The sequence below is a fragment of the Nuphar pumila genome, chromosome 14 (assembly GCF_984573655.1).
Source record: "Nuphar pumila chromosome 14, dmNupPumi1.hap1.1, whole genome shotgun sequence".
NCBI lineage: Eukaryota > Viridiplantae > Streptophyta > Magnoliopsida > Nymphaeales > Nymphaeaceae > Nuphar > Nuphar pumila.
The window spans coordinates 13,033,971-13,051,113 of NC_143262.1; the positions used below are offsets into that span (position 1 = coordinate 13,033,971).

Here is a 17,143-nt window from a genome sequence, read left to right on the forward strand (position 1 = left end):
CCTTTTAATATGGGCGTTGTAGTAGGAGCACCATGCTCCATCCCATATCTTTTGAGAACTTTATTGATATAAGTTTTCTGAGAGATACCTGGTATACCTTTAGACTTCTCTCAATGAATCTTAATGCCGAGAACATAGGCAACATCTCTCAGGTCTATCATTTTAAATTGAAAGGATAGAAACTACTTAGTTTCTGTTAGCATATCATTATCGTTGGTTGCAAGTAAGATGTCATTCACATAAAGTACCAGAATTATGAACTTACTCCTACTTGTCTTGAGGTATACACATCGATCAACGATGTTTTCAGTGAATCCAAAGGTCAAAATGACTTTGATGAACTTCATATACCATTGACGGGAGGCCTGTTTAAGTCCATATATTGACTTTTTCAACTTGCAAACCAAACGGTCTGACTTATCTTTATAGAAACCTAGAGGTTGTTCCATGTATACCTATTCACTTAATTCACCATTTAGGAAAGTTGTTTTTATATCCATTTGGTGTATCTCTAAATCAAAATGAGCTACTAGGGCAAAAATAATTCGCATTGACTCCTTTGTCGAGACAGGAGAAAATGTCTTGTTGTAGTCAATGCCCTCTATTTGAGTGAAACCTTTAGCAACTAGCCTTGCCTTATACTTTTCGATATTGTCTTTAGAGTCTCTTTTGGTCTTGAAGACCCACTTGCACCCTACGGGCTTGACTCCTATAGGCAATTTGACAAGATCTCATACTTGGTTTTTGACCATAGAGTCTAGCTCTTCTTTCATGACCTCTATCCAAGATGAAGATTGTTCATACTCAACAACTTCTTTAAAAGAAGATGGATCCTCAATATTTATGAAATCATTGGGCCCCTATAGGTACACCACATAATCTGGATAGATAGTTTATCTTTTAATTCTTGTGGATCTCCTGACAGGTGAACTAACTTGATCAACATATAGATGCTTTTCAGCATTATCCACAAATGGTTCTTCATGAGTTGGTGCATCACTAATAGAATCAACTTTTATTTCATCATTCGAATGAATAATGAAAGGAAGTTTTAAATTTTCAGGTAGAGTAACTTTATCCTAAATTTCCTCAAAAGAGAGATTTTGCAATGCATTTATACCAATAGAACCATCTTCTAAAAATCTAGCTTTATCTGTTTCTACTATTTATGGTGTATGAGATGGACAATAAAACCTGAAACCTTTTGACCTTTCTGGATAACCAATAAAGAAACCACTGATTATCCTGGGGTCAAAAGCCTTATTGTAGGGATTATATAATTTTGTTTCTGCAGGACAACCCCAAATGTGCATGTAACTTAGACATGGTTTTCTACTTGTCCACAACTCATAAGGTATTGTTGAGACAACCTTAGTAGAAACCTTATTTAAGACATGTACGACTGTTCGCAGAGCTTCACCCCATAAGGTGATGGGAAGGGTTGAGTAGTTCAACATTGCACATACTATTTTTTTAAGCGTACGATTTCTTCTTTCAGCTACACCATTCTGGTATGCACTTTTCGGCATGGTGTACTGAGGGACCATTCCTTCTTTCCTAAGAAATCACGCTAATGGTCCTTCCCGTTGTCTTATCTCGGTAAAACACACATAGTACTTGCCACCTCGATATGATCTGACTATTTTTATTACGTCCCCTATTTGTTTCTCTACTTCTTTCTTGAAGTTTTTGAAAATATTATAGACTTCAGATTTTTCAAATAGCAAGTAGAGATACATATAGCGGGAGTAATCATCAATGAAAGTGACGAAGTACCTTTCTCCAGTGTAGCAAGGAGAGAAGGGTCCACATGCATCCGTATGAACAATTTCCAACTTGTGGTTGCTCCTTTTGGCATATTTTTTGTATGTGTTGGTTTGCTTGGATTTTATGTAATCCAAACATGGTTCCTTAACTATGAAATTAATGGATTTAAGAATCCCTTCTTTCACAAGTCGTTGGATTCTATCTTTAGAGATATGACCCAGACGACAATGCCAGAGCATATAGGATTGTTCATCTAATAAGCCACGTTTATTGTCAATCAACACATTTTCTGAGGAAAAGGTTTCATAAATTTGGACATTAGTTTCCAAACGATACAATCCATCAGATACATTCGCAGAACCAACAAGAACTGAATTCTTATAAATAGTCATTTTTAAATTTTTAAATTTAAAACAATATCCAATGGAATCCAGTTTTGATATAGAAATGAGGTTCCTGTTGTATGTTGGTACATAAAATGTATCAAATAAGTTCAAAATAAACCCATTTCTCAAAATCACTCTACAGGTTCCAACGACCTTAACATGTGAGTGCATCTTGTTTCCTAAGAAGATGATCCTTTCATGATCCGTTGGATCCCTTTTGTTCATAAAGACCTGCAAGGGAGACTTAGGCCCTGTTTGGAAACTAGTAGCTGGGATGGGAAGTGACATTTAGGAAGTGACAGCTGCGCCAAATCCTGGATTTGGCAGCCACCGCATCCTAGAGATGGTAGCTGTCAATTCCATGCTTTAGTGTAAATACAATGTTACTTTTCATCCCAAATGCATTAACTCTCATCCCAGCTACCAGTTTCCAAACAGCCACCAGTGATAATTTGACCAACTTTTTGCCAAATGCATTAACTTCTATCCCAGTTCCTAGAATCCAAACAAGCTCTTAGGGTTTTACACCAATGAACTCAATAAACCAGATAGATTTTATGAGGTTATATAAAAAAAAGGATGACATGCTTTTGATAGCGTATACATATTTTCTAGAGTTTTAATTCTAAGGACATCCACCCCAAAGGGGTTGGCGTAGTTGGAGCGAGTCTCGGCTGTTAGATTAGCGGTCAAGGTTTGACTCTCACGGGTGGCACCCCTTGCATAAGTTGAAGCCCAACATAGGGGGATGAGGGTCCTAGCCTAGGGATGGCAGTGGACCGGGGGAAAGCGGGGCCTCGCCCCGTTTGGACCGGGGATGAAGGGTATGAAACGGGGATGGAGGCGGGGGTGGAGGATAAAATCCATCCCCGCCACGGAGGCGGGGCGGGGGTGGACGTGCACTTTTCCCCGCCCCGTCCCCGCCACGATCCCCGCCTAATCCCCGCCCCGACCACTTTTCCCCGCAATATCCCGCCCCACCCCGCCTCATCCCCGTTTGGACCGGGGATGAAGGGTATGAAATGGGGATGGAGGCGGGGGTGGAAGATAAAATCCATCCCCGCCGCGGAGGCGGGGCGGGGGTGGAAGATAAAATCCATCCCCGCCGCGGAGGCGGGGCGGGGGTGGAGGATAAAATTTTGAGGCGGGGCGGGGGTGGAAACCTTGTCCCCCGCCCCGCCCCACTGCCATCCCTATCCTAGCCCTGGCCTTTTATGTTATCGAGATGGCGATGACTCCAATCTCAGACGTCGTGGTTTCTCGAGCAAAATATAGAAAAAAAAATCTAAAGACATCCTGCTATTTTTTTTTTTGAAAGAAAGTAAACCTTTTATTGAATAAACAGTTGTAACATGCCACTGCACTAACCTAATTGTCATTTTCCTTTTGCATATCTTTCTTCTTTCTCAGGCAGCCTCTAGGCCCAAAAAAATGTGGAAACTAAAAGCCGGAATCATATGCAACATGGACATAAAGTTAGACTGTTGTATACTCATAAATAATTGAGATATTTTGGACCTATGTATTGAGAAATTGAATCCAACTGCTAGTCTGCCAACATGGTGCCTCATAAGATGTGGGCCCAAGGAGGAGTGACATTGAAGTGATGAAACACATTTTAAAGTAAAATAATATTTTATAATATTTTCAATAATAAATAGATCTCTGAATATTAAAATATAAAATATACTATTTTATTAATTAAAAAATCAGGTGTCCTCGCATCCTAGTTTAGAGTCACTAGAATATGAGAGCTAATGTGTGAACCGTGATTTTCATGAATTTTTTGTTCTTTTCTCTTGAATCTAATGGTACCAATGTGATCTACATGCTTGGTTTTATAAGAATCCGCTTTTGAATCATTCAATTTTGATGAATAAACGAGATTTTTTTGAAGGCTTTAAATCAATAGCTTATAATTTTCATAAATATTCAAGCGTTCAAATATCATGTTTTTCATCAAAAATACACGATCCTAGCAAATTCACCATGTCAATCACATTCACAGGTGTTGAAAATGCCTATATTTTTAGTTCTCATATTCTAATTACTCTCAAAAATAGTATTCCTGTCTCAAACTGTCACACCTTATTTTTCATTAAGACATATATCCTTGGCCGAGTGACTAGAATATGAGAGCTAGAAATATGGGCATTTTCAACACTTTTTTTGCAAATCCAACCATGTGGATGTGTTTGGCATGGTGAATTTGCTAGGAATCAACCATTGGATTGTGTATTTTCGATGAAAAAATGTAATTTTTGAATGCTTGAATATTTATTAAGATTATAAGCTATTGATTTTAAAGTTTAAAAAAATCCCATTTATGCGTTAAAATCGGATTATTCAAGAATGAGTTCTTATAAAACCAAGCATGTAGATTACATCCATACGATTAGATTCAAGAGAAAAGATAAAAAAAATCCATGAAAATCGTGGTTCACACATTAGTTCTCATATTCTAGTGACTCATCCTTGGTATGGTAAGCTCCAACTGCAATTTTACGTTCTGAAATGCAACTTACTTTTATAACAGTCCATGCACTAGCTAAAATCAAACACTTAGGATAATCTCTTTGAATACAAAAATCAAATAAAAAAAAGAAATAATTGGGAGAAAACCAGAGATTAAAGTTAAAAAAAAGCAACTACTGGATGCTCAAAGGTGATGTTAGAATCGATTTGAAACGGCTAGTTCAGATCGAACCGGCCCTTTGCCCAAATAATGTGTTGCTTTGACCCCTCTTAAAAATAGACTGATTTTTTTACCAAATCGGCAATGAATTGATTCACTTAGATGGTTTAAAAATATACTTAATGAAAAATAAAATTGACCATAAGTTAATGTTTGAAACGGTCTGATTAAAAAGTGATTTGTTAGATTAGATTTAGGCAGATTTATTTTTTTGAGTTCACACAGTTTAGCTTTTTTTTGAAAAGCAAGCTGGGGTTAGACAGACCCCTATGAGTTTACAACTACACCATTGGGTTTTGAACCTGCTACGTCCCAACACATTGTCGTGCACCAGCTGCTCCTACCAGACAAACGGATCTCTGTTGGTAACACAATTTACCTTTTAAAAGAGATTATTCAACAAGTTGCATTTACTACTAAACAAATTTGTTTTACAAATAATAAAAAAAAGTAATTTTTACTAAATTGTACATACAAAATGATTACACCAAATATAAATCTCTCTCTCTCTCTCTCTCTCTCTATATATATATATATATATATGAGAGAGAGAGAGAGGGTATTGTATGTCCGACGTGGGTTGGACGGCTCCGATGCGATTTCACCGTTAAAGCATCCTTTTTACAAAAACAACAATTTTCACACTGATCTTGGGAGATTAACGGCAAAAATCCGTCAGAAAATCATGAAACAATTTGTATGTTTGATGATACGGCATCTTGTGTATATATATAATAGTAGCTGCCTACCACTTTTCTGGCTTATTGCAAACCTACAAGAGTGAATGGGTATTTTTGGGTTTTTTTTTGCAAATCTGACCCGGCATGATCCATTTGCTAGAAAATAACACGAGTCAATTAGTGTAAAATCAAGCATGTAAAACACATTTATACCATCAGATTTATGAAAAACGAGAAAAAACTCTTAAAATGCTTGGTAATCTAGAAAAGTGGTAAGCAACTATCAATATATATAGTTACTAGATTATGAGAACTGATATGTGAACTGCGATTTTCATGGGTTTTTTTGTTCTTTTCTCTTGACTCTAACCGTACTGATGTGATCTATATGCTTGATTTTATAAAAATAGGCACTTAATCATTCAATTTTGATGCATAAATAAATAAAATTTAAAACTTTAAAATCAATGACTCGTAATCTTCATAAATATTCAAGCATTCAAAAAACATATTTTTCATTAAAAAACATGATCCAATTGTTGATTCCTATCAAATTCACCATGTTAATCCGGTCGTCATGGTTGGATTTGCTAAAACTGTTAGAAATGCTTATATTTCTAGTTCCCGTATTAATAATATTAATAAGATCTTTTATATATATATATATATATATTGATTTCATTTTATCATCTTAAAAAAAAATTAATTAAAAAATAAGAAACAGAGAAAGAGGAACGAAAAAGAAGCCAACAAAAACCCAATCTCTCTCTCTGCAAAGGGCTCTCTCTCTGCAAAGGGCGACGTTGCTTCGGTATCCTTCTCCCATCCACCCCTCCACGGCGGCCGTCATCTCCACCACCACCACCAAAGCAACGTCTTCCTGCCTGCAGTGCAGAGGTACGCCCAATCTCCCCCCACCAGAACTCTCTCTCTCTCTCTCGCGATTCGCAAGGGGCTTCGATTGCGACCCCAGAACACGTCACAAATTCGAACTTCACGATCGGCACAGACCTCCATCGGACTCGATCCTTCTGTATCTTCCGGCCGCCCGTCTTCCCGTTCGTTCTTTGCCCCCTATTAAGGTGTTTTTGCTGTAGATTTAGCTGTGGATTCTCGATTGTCTGGAATTTGATCCTTGGGGTTGGGGCTCTGTGGCTGGTCGGGCCGGGCCGGCCGGGCTTCTAGGGTTTTCATGCTGTGGGCGAGCTCGGCCGCCCGCGAATGGCGAACCCCGGCATCCGGAGCAAGTTCGTCTCTGCGAATCTGAACAAGTCCTACGGGAAACCTAGCTCTTTGGGTGGTGGGAATGGGCCGGTTGGTGGTGGTGGTGGAAGGGCCCGGCTGCCTGGCCACGGCGGCATGGTGTTTCTGTCGAGACCCAGAAGCCTGGTTTCCTCCGGGCAGAAGGGTCCTCGCCTCTCGGTACCACCCCCCTTGAACCTGCCGTCCCTCAGGAAGGAGCACGAGAAGATCGATCCGAATTCCGCTGGCCTGGCTGGCCCCGGCAGCGGCGGACTCGGTCCGGGCTCCGCTTCGTCTGGCATGGGCTGGACAAAGCCGCAGCCTTTACAGATGGGCGATGGCGACGTTGGTCCGCTTTCGGAGGCTGGGAGAATCGCCTCCACAGGTGGGTCGGCTGGTCACCGGCTGGTGGGTTTGGTTGGGGAGGATGCAGGCGGTAGGGGTAGTGCGTATATGCCTCCTGGCGCTCGGACTACTGGAGCTGAGGCGCCCAATCCGCCGGATGTTGGGTATCGTTCCGTTGAGAAGGCGGTGGTGCTCCGGGGTGAAGACTTTCCTTCACTGCGAGCATCTCTGCCAGTTTCTCAATCACCATTGCGGCAGAAAGAGCAGCAGAGGCAGAAACAGGCCGATGATGTTATGAAAGAGCAGAGAGTGAAGCCTTTGGATGGCGGGATGGACTTGCCATCATCGTTGCCCATGCGTCCCCAGATGAAGCCCCGGCCTAATGCCGGTAGTGCTGATAAGAATGGTGAGTTGGATCGGAAGCCAGTGGGTCTTAAAGATGGTGAGATGGCAAGGAAGGATGAGGGGATCCTGCCTGGGCCTTTGCCCATGGTTCGATTGAGTTACTCGTCAGATTGGGCTGATGATGAACGTGACACTGGTTATCGGACAGAACACAATAGGGACCGCGGGTTCTTGAGAAACGAGATTCATGGTAGTAGGAATAGAGACTTGGATGTTCCTAGGCCTGGAATGCCCCGTGGTGGTAGTAACGGTGGCTATGATCTTCACTCATATCACAAGAGTAGCTCACTGAATGCATTGAGTTCTGATCGCAACGGTCGAGGCAAGGCCCTTACTGAGTCTGATAGGGCTGCATCGAGGGATGCCATTAGAGGTGATATATACGGCAGGAAATTGCCTGGTAACAGAATTGGAAGAGATGAGAGCTCTTGGAGAAGTTTGCCTGTGCAAAATGATGGACATAGTGCCAGAGATACGGGAATGAAACAAAATGGTGGAGCTTACACGATGTTGCCTCCAAGTATGAATAAGGATAACGTGAAAAGTCGAGTACCATACGGGAGCAATCCATTGCAGACATTGGCCAGAGATGATGCTTGGGATGGTTCTGGTGTTTCTGTCAATGGGTCTCAGGATTCTAGGTTGAGGGAGACTTACAATAGAGATTCATATAGACAGGTTATTCAGAAGGGTAAGCAGTCTTTGGGAGCAGTTGGTGGCAGGGGTGCTGAGCAAACTTCTCAGAGCAGGCACAGTGATTCTTCCAGCAGGCTTGGAGCTTCTTCTGGTGATGTAGTCCGGAACAGCATGACATCCAGCTCCTCATTTTCTTCAGGGGCAAAAGGGCTCCCTATCAATGATCCAATTCTCAGTTTTGGCAAAGAAAAGCGTTTGTTTTCACAGAATGGTAAGCCATACATTGAGGATTCTTTCATGAAGGATCTTACTAGTACTGCTTTTGATGGTAGAGATCTTTTTGCTCCTGATATGAGAGTATTTAAGAGGAAGAAGGACGTGCTAAAGAATGCAGATTTCTATGATCCTGCTAGACAGTCATTTGAGGCTGAACTTGAGAGGGTACAGAAAATGCAAGAGCAGGAACGGCAGCGGGTGCTTCAAGAGCAGGCAAAAGCTCTGGAGCTTGCACGGAAAGCGGAGGAGGAGAGGGAGAGGTTGGCTAGGGAAGAAGAAGAACGGAGAAGAAAACTTGAAGAGGAGGCCAGAGAAGCTGCCTGGAGAGCAGAACAGGAGAGGTTGGAAGCTGCTAAAAGAGCTGAAGAGCAGAAGAGGGCCCGAGAAAAGGAGAAGAGACAGATGATCTTGGAGGAAGAGAGAAGGAAAGAAGCAGCTAGACAAAAGCTTTTGGAGCTGGAGGCAAGGATAGCAAGGAGGCAAGAAGCCTCAAAAGATGAAAAGTTGCTGAAAACAGGTGATGAGACAATGCCTGGTCCATTGAAAGATAAAGTGCACTCGAGAGCAATTGATGCGGGTGAGTGGGAAGACAGTGAAAGGATGGTGGAGCGACTTACAAGTTCTGCATCTTCTGATTCTAGCCTCAACCCGTCCTCTGATACAGGATCTCGGCCTCACTCCTCAAGGAACGGTAATGCTATTGGCATGGAGAGAATGAAACATGCAGGCTCTTGGAGAAGGGATGGGCATGATACTGGTACTGCTTCAGCAACTTTCCAGCAAGATAACAATAACGATTATTATAATCCAAGTCGCGATGTGGTTCCTGGGGGAAGGGGTTTCTCAAGGAGAGAATTTCATGTGGGGGTAGGATTTATGGCAAATAGAGGATTATCAAGAGTGGCTTTACCAGAAGCTCAGATGATTGATGACCTCTCTCAAATCAAAGGTCAGAAATGGAACTTTGCAGGGGATGATCGTTACAGTAGGAGTTTTGATACAGATGTAGAATATACTGAGAATTCGATGGAGAAATGTGGGGACCTTGGTTGGGGACAAGGTCGTGCTCGAGGCGGTCCTCATGTGCCATATGCAGAAAGATTGTTTCAGAACCCCGATATTGATGGGGTTTCCTTTGGACGGTCACGCCACTCTGTCAGGCAGCCTCGCGTTCTTCCACCTCCATCATTAACTTCCATGAATAGAAGTTCTTCAAGAATCGATAGTGAAAGGTCTAGCTCTTCGACCTTTCTAGATGATGAGCCTAGAAATCAGCTTCCTGCGCAAAAAGATGCAGATACAGATTATGGAAGCATTTTCCGTCAGCAACGTGAGCAATCTGAGTTGGTGAACATGCCACCAGAGAACCTGGTCTCTATGAGCCAAAACGAGGATAAGGACACATTAAGGTGTGATTCTCAGTCATCATTGTCAGTCTCAAGTCCGCCTAATTATCTTTCGCATGATGACATAGAGGATGCTGGAGATTTAAATGCTTTGCATGCTGACTATGAGCAGATTGTTATGTCTGACGATAATAATACTGTTTCGGCATCAGAGCCAGCAAACAATGTCGTTGCAGCTTCATCAACTTCAGTATCTCATGGTGAAGAAGATTGGATGGTTGAAGACAATGAACGACTGCAGGATCCGGAAGATTATGATGAAGAGGAAGATGCATGTCAAGAACAGTATGAAGTACATGAAGGTGCTGAAATGAACTTTGGCCTGGCAAAGGATTTCAGAGATTTGCATCTTGAAGAGCAGGTTCAAATCATTTCACCAGTTTTGGGTTCTGAGAATGGTGCCAAAGATAGGTTAATGAATTGCAACGATGTTGTTGAAAGTGGAGTTGGCTTTCAACAAGCTTCTCCCTATCTTGCACCAGAACCAAGGGTATCCGAGGCTCTACTTGCAGGGGGGGTTCAAAATATTAATGAAAATGACCATTATCCTAAGAATGACTCGTCTTTGGTGCAGTTATCCACCTCATCGTCATTGGTTCAAGAAACTGACAAGGCACATCGAGATTTGGTTGTTCAGCCAATGAAGGCTTCCAATGGGCAGGTATCATCTGCTAATCATGTGGACAATGGAATGATAGGGTCTGATTCTATCTCATCTGCCCTGCAACTGCAGACATCAGTGATGACCCCTGCATCTTCTACCTATCCAGTGCAGCCACCTTTATCTGTTGTTTCATCTGTCCCAAGCCAGACGGAGGTCCCTGTTCATGTACAGTTTGGCCTGTTTTCCGGGCCTTCCTTGATACCATCTCCATTGCCTGCCATTCAAATTGGGTCCATACAAATGCCCCTCCATCTACACCCTCAGGTTGGCCCATCTCTTACTCAATTGCACCCTTCACAGTCTCCCATTTTCCAATTTGGTCAGTTGAGTTACCCAGCGCCTATCTCTCAAGGACTCTTGCCCATGGCTCCTCATACAGTATCTTTTGTTCACCCCACTGCTCCAGCACGTTACCCTATAAGCCAGCAGCCAACAGTGTCTCTACATGGTCAGCCTGGTGATGGATCTTCCTCACAGGACACACATTCAACAGATATCTCCTCTGATCGGCTGGAAAGCAACCAACCAAAATATGTGGACCTAAGGCAGGAAAATCTATCCACTGAACCCATCTCATCTCCAACAATAGACCATATGGAAACTGTGAGTGATAAATATCACAATCATGTGGAAAATTCATTCTTTAGTGCAAATGACTTCAGGACTGAACCGCTGCCTAAGGGTGGGGATCATGGCAACAAAGATGCAGTCGCAAAGAAGATACACAAACCCATGATTAATAACAGAGATTCGCAAGATCAAATTCATGGTGAGTCCATGTTATCTAATGGTTTTTCCGATGAGACAGCTACCAGTGGAATGCTGGCTCCAGGCACAATATCCAATAACAGAGGGAGAACAGTTATTTATAATGCTACAAATGCTGGTGCTGGACACCTACTTCCAGTACCTGAAGCTTCATATGCAGAACGTGGTAGCTTTAAGAGAAGGGGTCAGCGGACCGTTCACCGCACTGAGTTCAGAGTGCGAGAGAATACTGATAGAAGGCATGCAGATGCTTCAGGTTCTTCTGGCTATGCTGGCCAAGATGTGTCAGAATCCAATTCGAGAGTAGCCAGTTTTTCCTTAAAAGGTGTTGGAAAGAAGGATTTTGGTAAATCTGTCAAGCAATCAGTTCGATCTGAAACCATTGGAAGTCCAGGTTACCCTAGTTACCATGCTGATAATTCTGAAGGCAAAATAGATAAGACACTTTGTACAGAAGCACCATCAAAGAGACCAGTTTCTTCAAACCTCAACAGCATAGGTTCTGAGGAGGAGGATTCTGCTCCTCTGCAGAGTGGCATTGTTTGTGTTTTTAAACAGCCAGGTATCGAGACACCTAGTGATGAAGATGATTTCATTGAGGTTCGATCAAAGAGACAGATGTTGAATGACCGGCGTGAGCAGAGGGAGAAAGAAATCAAGGCAAAGTCTAGAGCTGCAAAGGTAACCCATCCATCATTTTCTGGCAATAGAGTGGAAGTTTGTCATCTTTAACATCATGATCATCATCCTCATTGTCGTTGTCGTCATCATAATCTCTTCTGACTTTTAACTACTTGCAAATGGAATGATATGTTTTGACTTTGATGCAAATAATTTCTATGTACCAGGGATCTCGGAAACCTCGATCAATTTCAAAGATTGGTGCAGGGTCTTTCAATTTTAATAAAAACCCCATGTCTTTAGGTGCTGATGGTGGATCATCAGCGTACAATGGGGTTCATGGTGAACCTGCCACTACTGGTGGAAGGGATTTATCTCAAAACAATGTTGAAGTATCAATGCCAGTTGCTGGTGCTGTTGCCTCGTTGCCCCTACCTCCTATTGGCACACCTACTGTGAATACTGATGCTCAAGCTGATACAAGGCCTGTCAATATGAAGTATGCCTCCCTGCTTCACTATATTGTGTGATATTTTCAGTGCTTATTGTCCTAATGCATTCTTCTGCAGGTCTCTTCAGGCAAGTTCCTTCCCAATTATGCCTGGTCATGGAGGAAACATGGTTCCAGGCTTATCATTTGAGAATAACAATGCTGTTCTGGAAAATGCAGCACCCTCTTTGGGTCCATGGAATAATGCATGTGCTAGTCAGTGTGTAAGTTTTCAGTCCTAATTGGGCCACTCTTTTTTTGGTTTTTATTAATGCTTCCATCTTTTTCTTCATATAATTTTAATTGATGTTTCAATAGTCTTTCTTCAAAGGTAACATTTTATTGAGAGCAATCGCAACAAAAAAATGAGATCTCATTAGGTTGGTTACTAGATATCTTAGTTTTCTGGCTAGTTTTATATTTTTTCCTTTGACATGCTATTTTGTAATTGTGTATTTAGGGGTTTGTTGCTTCTCCATATAGTCATTTAGTTGGAGGGATGTCACCTTTATTTTGGTTTTTTCTTTTGCAATTTACACATGTTAGAGGTAGACTTCTGCTGCTTGTAGGTGGGCTTTCTGGTTATATAACATCAACTGTCGGGAATTTCTTGTCACTGAGCTCTTTAACTACAGGAACTATACCATATTTCAGTTCTATCTCCACGGAGACTTCAGCACTTTTGTTAAAGCAAACCGTTCTCCTTGATGTACTTTGGAGGGGATGCAGATACTCTTCAGCGTCCCTAGACCCATTTCTTCTTCTTTTTCTTACATGCTTTAGTGGCAACATCTTTTTGCAAGCATGGCCATGTTTTGAGTCTGTAATGGAATGTCTGATTGTGTGAGACAGGTTTTCTTGTAATATCCCATCCTTTTTTTGAGCATCTAAATTTTGCAGAAACTTTGTTACGGTGGATCTCATCAAAACTGGAAGACTGGGACTATTGTGTGAGGGTTTATGGCTTGCTTGTTTCTTTTTCTTGAAATAATTCAACACAACCTTAAGTCCAAAGCAAACGTGATTGTTGTGACAAGTTATTTGCTACCTTGGCAACCTGAAATCTGCATCTGGCTTCTCGTTCTTTGTTGCACTAATTATGCTGCAGTTGCACCATCCATCTGATAACCTTTTTTCCCCTTCAGGTGATGACATTGACCCAGACCCAACTTGATGAGGCTATGAAGCCTGCAGGATTTGATGCTTGTGTGGCTCCTCCAGTTGATCGTAACAGCTTGATTCTAGAGGCTAGCAAGGGAGCAACATCAATTCTGACACAGGATAAATCATTCCCTGCCTCTGCGAGCTCTCTTAATTCACTCCTTGCTGGGGAGAAAATTCATTTTGGTGAGGACATGTTCTTTGTGCATTACTTGGATGGTTTAACTAAGATCTGGTGGTGCAATTTCTGACATGATGTGTCTCCGTGTCAGGTGCTGTTACTTCTCCCCCAGTCTTTGCCCCTGGTAGCTCTGCTGTTTTGAAGGGTATTGGCCCTCCTGTTTCATGTATGTCTGATGTGTCAGTTGAACACAATCTTCCTACAGCAGAGGGTGCTTGCATGATGTTCTTTGCCAAAGGGAAGCATTCTGAAGAGTCTTGTGCTCAACTGGAAGATCCTGAAGCTGAGGCTGAGGCTGAAGCTGCTGCTTCAGCAGTTGCTGTTGCTGCTATTAGCAGCGATGAACCAGTTGGAAATGGGCTGAGTGCAGGTTCTCTATCTGTCACTAATACTAAAAGCTATGGAGGGGCAAACGTTGCTTCATTACCTGCAGGAGGTATGAGATCCATTGCTCACTTCATTAACGAAACTATCTCCTGTTATTACTTTGTTGGAAACTGCCATTTTGTTAATGTGATATTCTCATCTTATCGCAGTTGTAGCTAGCAATCTGTCGTTATCAGGCCAATCAAGAAGTGAAGAATCGTTCTCTGTAGCTCTTCCTGCTGATCTTTCTGTTGAGACTCCCAGCCTATCCTTATGGCCACCTTTACCCAATCAACATAGCTCTTCCAGTCCGATGCTGTCTCATTTTCCTGGGGCACCACATTCTCATTTTCCTTGTTTTGAAATGAACCCAATGTTGGGTGGTCCTATGTTCACTTTTGGTCCACATGATGAGTCAGCTAATGGCCTGCCACAGGCGCAAAAGAGCAATGCATCTGGTTCAGGGTCGCTTGGGGCCTGGCAACAATGCCATTCAGGTGTAGATTCCTTCTATGGCCCTCCAGCAGGCTTTTCTGGTCCTTTCATCAGCCATCCTGGAGCCATCCCAGGCGTTCAAGGTCCTCCACACATGGTTGTTTATAACCACTTTGCACCAGTAGGACAGTTCGGGCAAATGGGTCTAAGATTGATGGGCACTGCATATGTTCCAACAGGGAAGCAACCTGATTGGAAGCATACTTCCTCATCTTCTATGGCTATGGGCCCTAATGATAATAACATTAACAATTTGAATATGGTGCGTGGTCAGTGTGATCCCAACATGCCTGTACCAATCCAGCATCTGCCCCCTGGGTCTCCGCTTGTGCCAATTGCATCTCCTTTGGGCTTGTTTGACATGTCACCATTCCAGGTAGGTTAGCATCTTGTCATAGTGTGTTCTACTTATTTAGAAATTAAATATATTCAAATGATTGGGACAAGGCTCAAGGTGCTTGGTTAGGTTTACATCAAACATAGGATATTTAGGTTGAAGATTTGTGCTTAATTTTTCATGCTGAACAGTTACTAAGTTGAAAAATACAGGCTTACGAAAAGATGTGTAATGCCTTATGGCCAATGTCATGATATTTGTTTGCTATCAAAACGTGATTTTTCCTTTATCTATAAAATCACCGAGTCTAATCACATGTGGAATAACTGACATGTTAAAAACCGGTTCATAATACAGCCTTCTGCAGACTTACCAGTGCAAGCTCGATGGTCTCACATTCCTGCACCATCCCTTCATTCTGTTTCTCCTCTTTCATCTGGTATATCAGTGTCATTGCAGCAAGCAGAGGTTGTTCTACCCCAACAATTCAACCATACAGCAACAGTCGAGTCAACTGGGAGTAGGTTCCACGAAGGCCATCCTTCCAAGCCTGCAGACAGCAGTAAAACTTTTCCAACAAGTGATGCGGTGTCTCAGTTCCCTGATGATCTGGGTCTTGCTGATGCATCATCTGGTAGCAATTCTGTTCATGTTTCAACCAGCAGGCCAAGTTCCTACAGCTCTGTGTGTGGTAAGGCGCAGAGCAGTGGCAAAAACTCATCCAGAAGCACTGCCATTGGTGGTGAGGGTAGTGGTATTGGTGGTAGCAGCAATAGCAGCAGCTGCTGTGGCATCAATGCCACTATGCATGGAAGCCAAAGCTCTAGCTCTACATTTAAACCCCAATCCGCCCAGCCTCCAACTTCTTCAACTCAACAGTACCTGAATCCGATCGGGTACACAGAACAGAGAGGTAGTGGGGCCACTCAGAAGGGTTCTGGTAGTGAGTGGCCACGGAGGACTGGATGTACTGGCAGGAGCCATGCTGGAGGGGGTGATAAGAACTTTACTGCTAAAATGAAGCAGGTCTATGTGGCTAAACCAGCATCAAATGGTACGTCAGCGCTTTGAAGCGAGAAATTCTGAGAAATTTCCATGGAAGTTGCCAACTCCACCACGTTGATAGGTTGGGGGAGAAGCCTTTTAGTGCTGAAAGCTTGTATTTTGGAGCAAGGCACGGCTTTTTAGATGGCTTCCCTCTTTCTCATTGGGAGGTGTATTGGCTTGGAGGCGGTGACTGTGTGTATTGATAGTTTTTCAGTGAGTGTGAGGGATCTACACATTTTTTGTCTGTTCTTTTGTAAGTGTTTAGTTTTATCTTTTTGATCCAAACTAAATGTTTATTGCAGACTTTATGATGCACAGTGCAATCTTCATGTCTGCTTATGCAATTGCCATTCTTGAAAAAACGTTTCTGAAACATGCAAGTATTCATCATTTTAGAGAAACTCTGGAAGTTTATTATCTAATAATATCTTAAATTCTGGTCTTTTTGATATGTTCAAGTGAATATATTATGATGCTTTGATTTTTTCCATTAACTTGTGTGTTTTACTAGGGCTTGATATTTTTCTCCTTCCATTTGGTCCATGAGAACAAGTTGAGTGATAAAAGTCTTTGAGCTAGCAAAGTGGAAATCTATAGCACCAGCTTCATACCAAACCTGTACTTTTCACCAAGTCCCTGTACTTGAAGTGACTGAATGTTGACAGAGACTTGATAGCTTCGGTGTGGTTTTGGTATAGACACCAGTGATCCAGTTGAGCTGCAGGCACTAAGAAATTCAATAGGGATGGCGTAGGGTCTTAAGACACTAATCAATTTTGACGCCACTAACACATCAAAGTTCTCAGCCATTTGACAACTCAACTATTTGATAAATAGATTCCATGGGAAGAGAAAAACAAAGAAGATTCAAGCCACCTCCAAAGGAAAGCAATGGAGGAGCATAAGACAGGCAAACATTCAGATGAATCCAATCAGATTTTGTAGTCTGAAGGTGTTCAGATTCTTTGTTTCTTCTTTTCACAAGTTTTTCTCAGCTTACTTTCTCTTCACAGAATTGCTGTTCGTTGCCTCAATTGTGGAGACTAACACTATTTTGCTCTGAAAATTTTAATGCTGTTGAATACATTTTTTTTTTTACTTTTCAGTATCATTTTAAAAATTTTTAAAAATTCTAACATTTTGGTAAACAGGACTGATTATCTGAAAAGGGCAAA

General features: G+C 42.1%; 1 protein-coding gene across 1 annotated transcript; it reads left to right on the forward strand.

The window, feature by feature from the left end:
- Positions 1–6,618: 6,618 nt before the first annotated feature.
- On the forward strand, positions 6,619–16,409 carry LOC149816415 (uncharacterized). The gene is made up of 7 exons (XM_089987152.1): positions 6,619–11,951; positions 12,119–12,390; positions 12,461–12,605; positions 13,527–13,728; positions 13,815–14,159; positions 14,260–14,960; positions 15,279–16,409. Exons 1-7 carry the CDS (start codon positions 6,750–6,752, stop codon positions 15,990–15,992), a joined length of 7,581 nt encoding a protein of 2,526 aa, XP_089843278.1. The 5' UTR covers positions 6,619–6,749; the 3' UTR covers positions 15,993–16,409.
- The last annotated feature ends 734 nt before the right edge of the window (positions 16,410–17,143 follow it).

Excerpts from the sequence above, each read along its gene's own strand:
- LOC149816415 (XM_089987152.1), top strand. The coding sequence starts at position 6,750 with ATGGCGAACCCCGGCATCCGGAGCAAGTTCGTCTCTGCGAATCTGAAC. Across the intron at positions 11,952-12,118 it reads CAAAGTCTAGAGCTGCAAAG|GGATCTCGGAAACCTCGATC; the intron begins GTAACCCATCCA and ends TCTATGTACCAG. Across the intron at positions 14,160-14,259 it reads TGCTTCATTACCTGCAGGAG|TTGTAGCTAGCAATCTGTCG; the intron begins GTATGAGATCCA and ends ATCTTATCGCAG.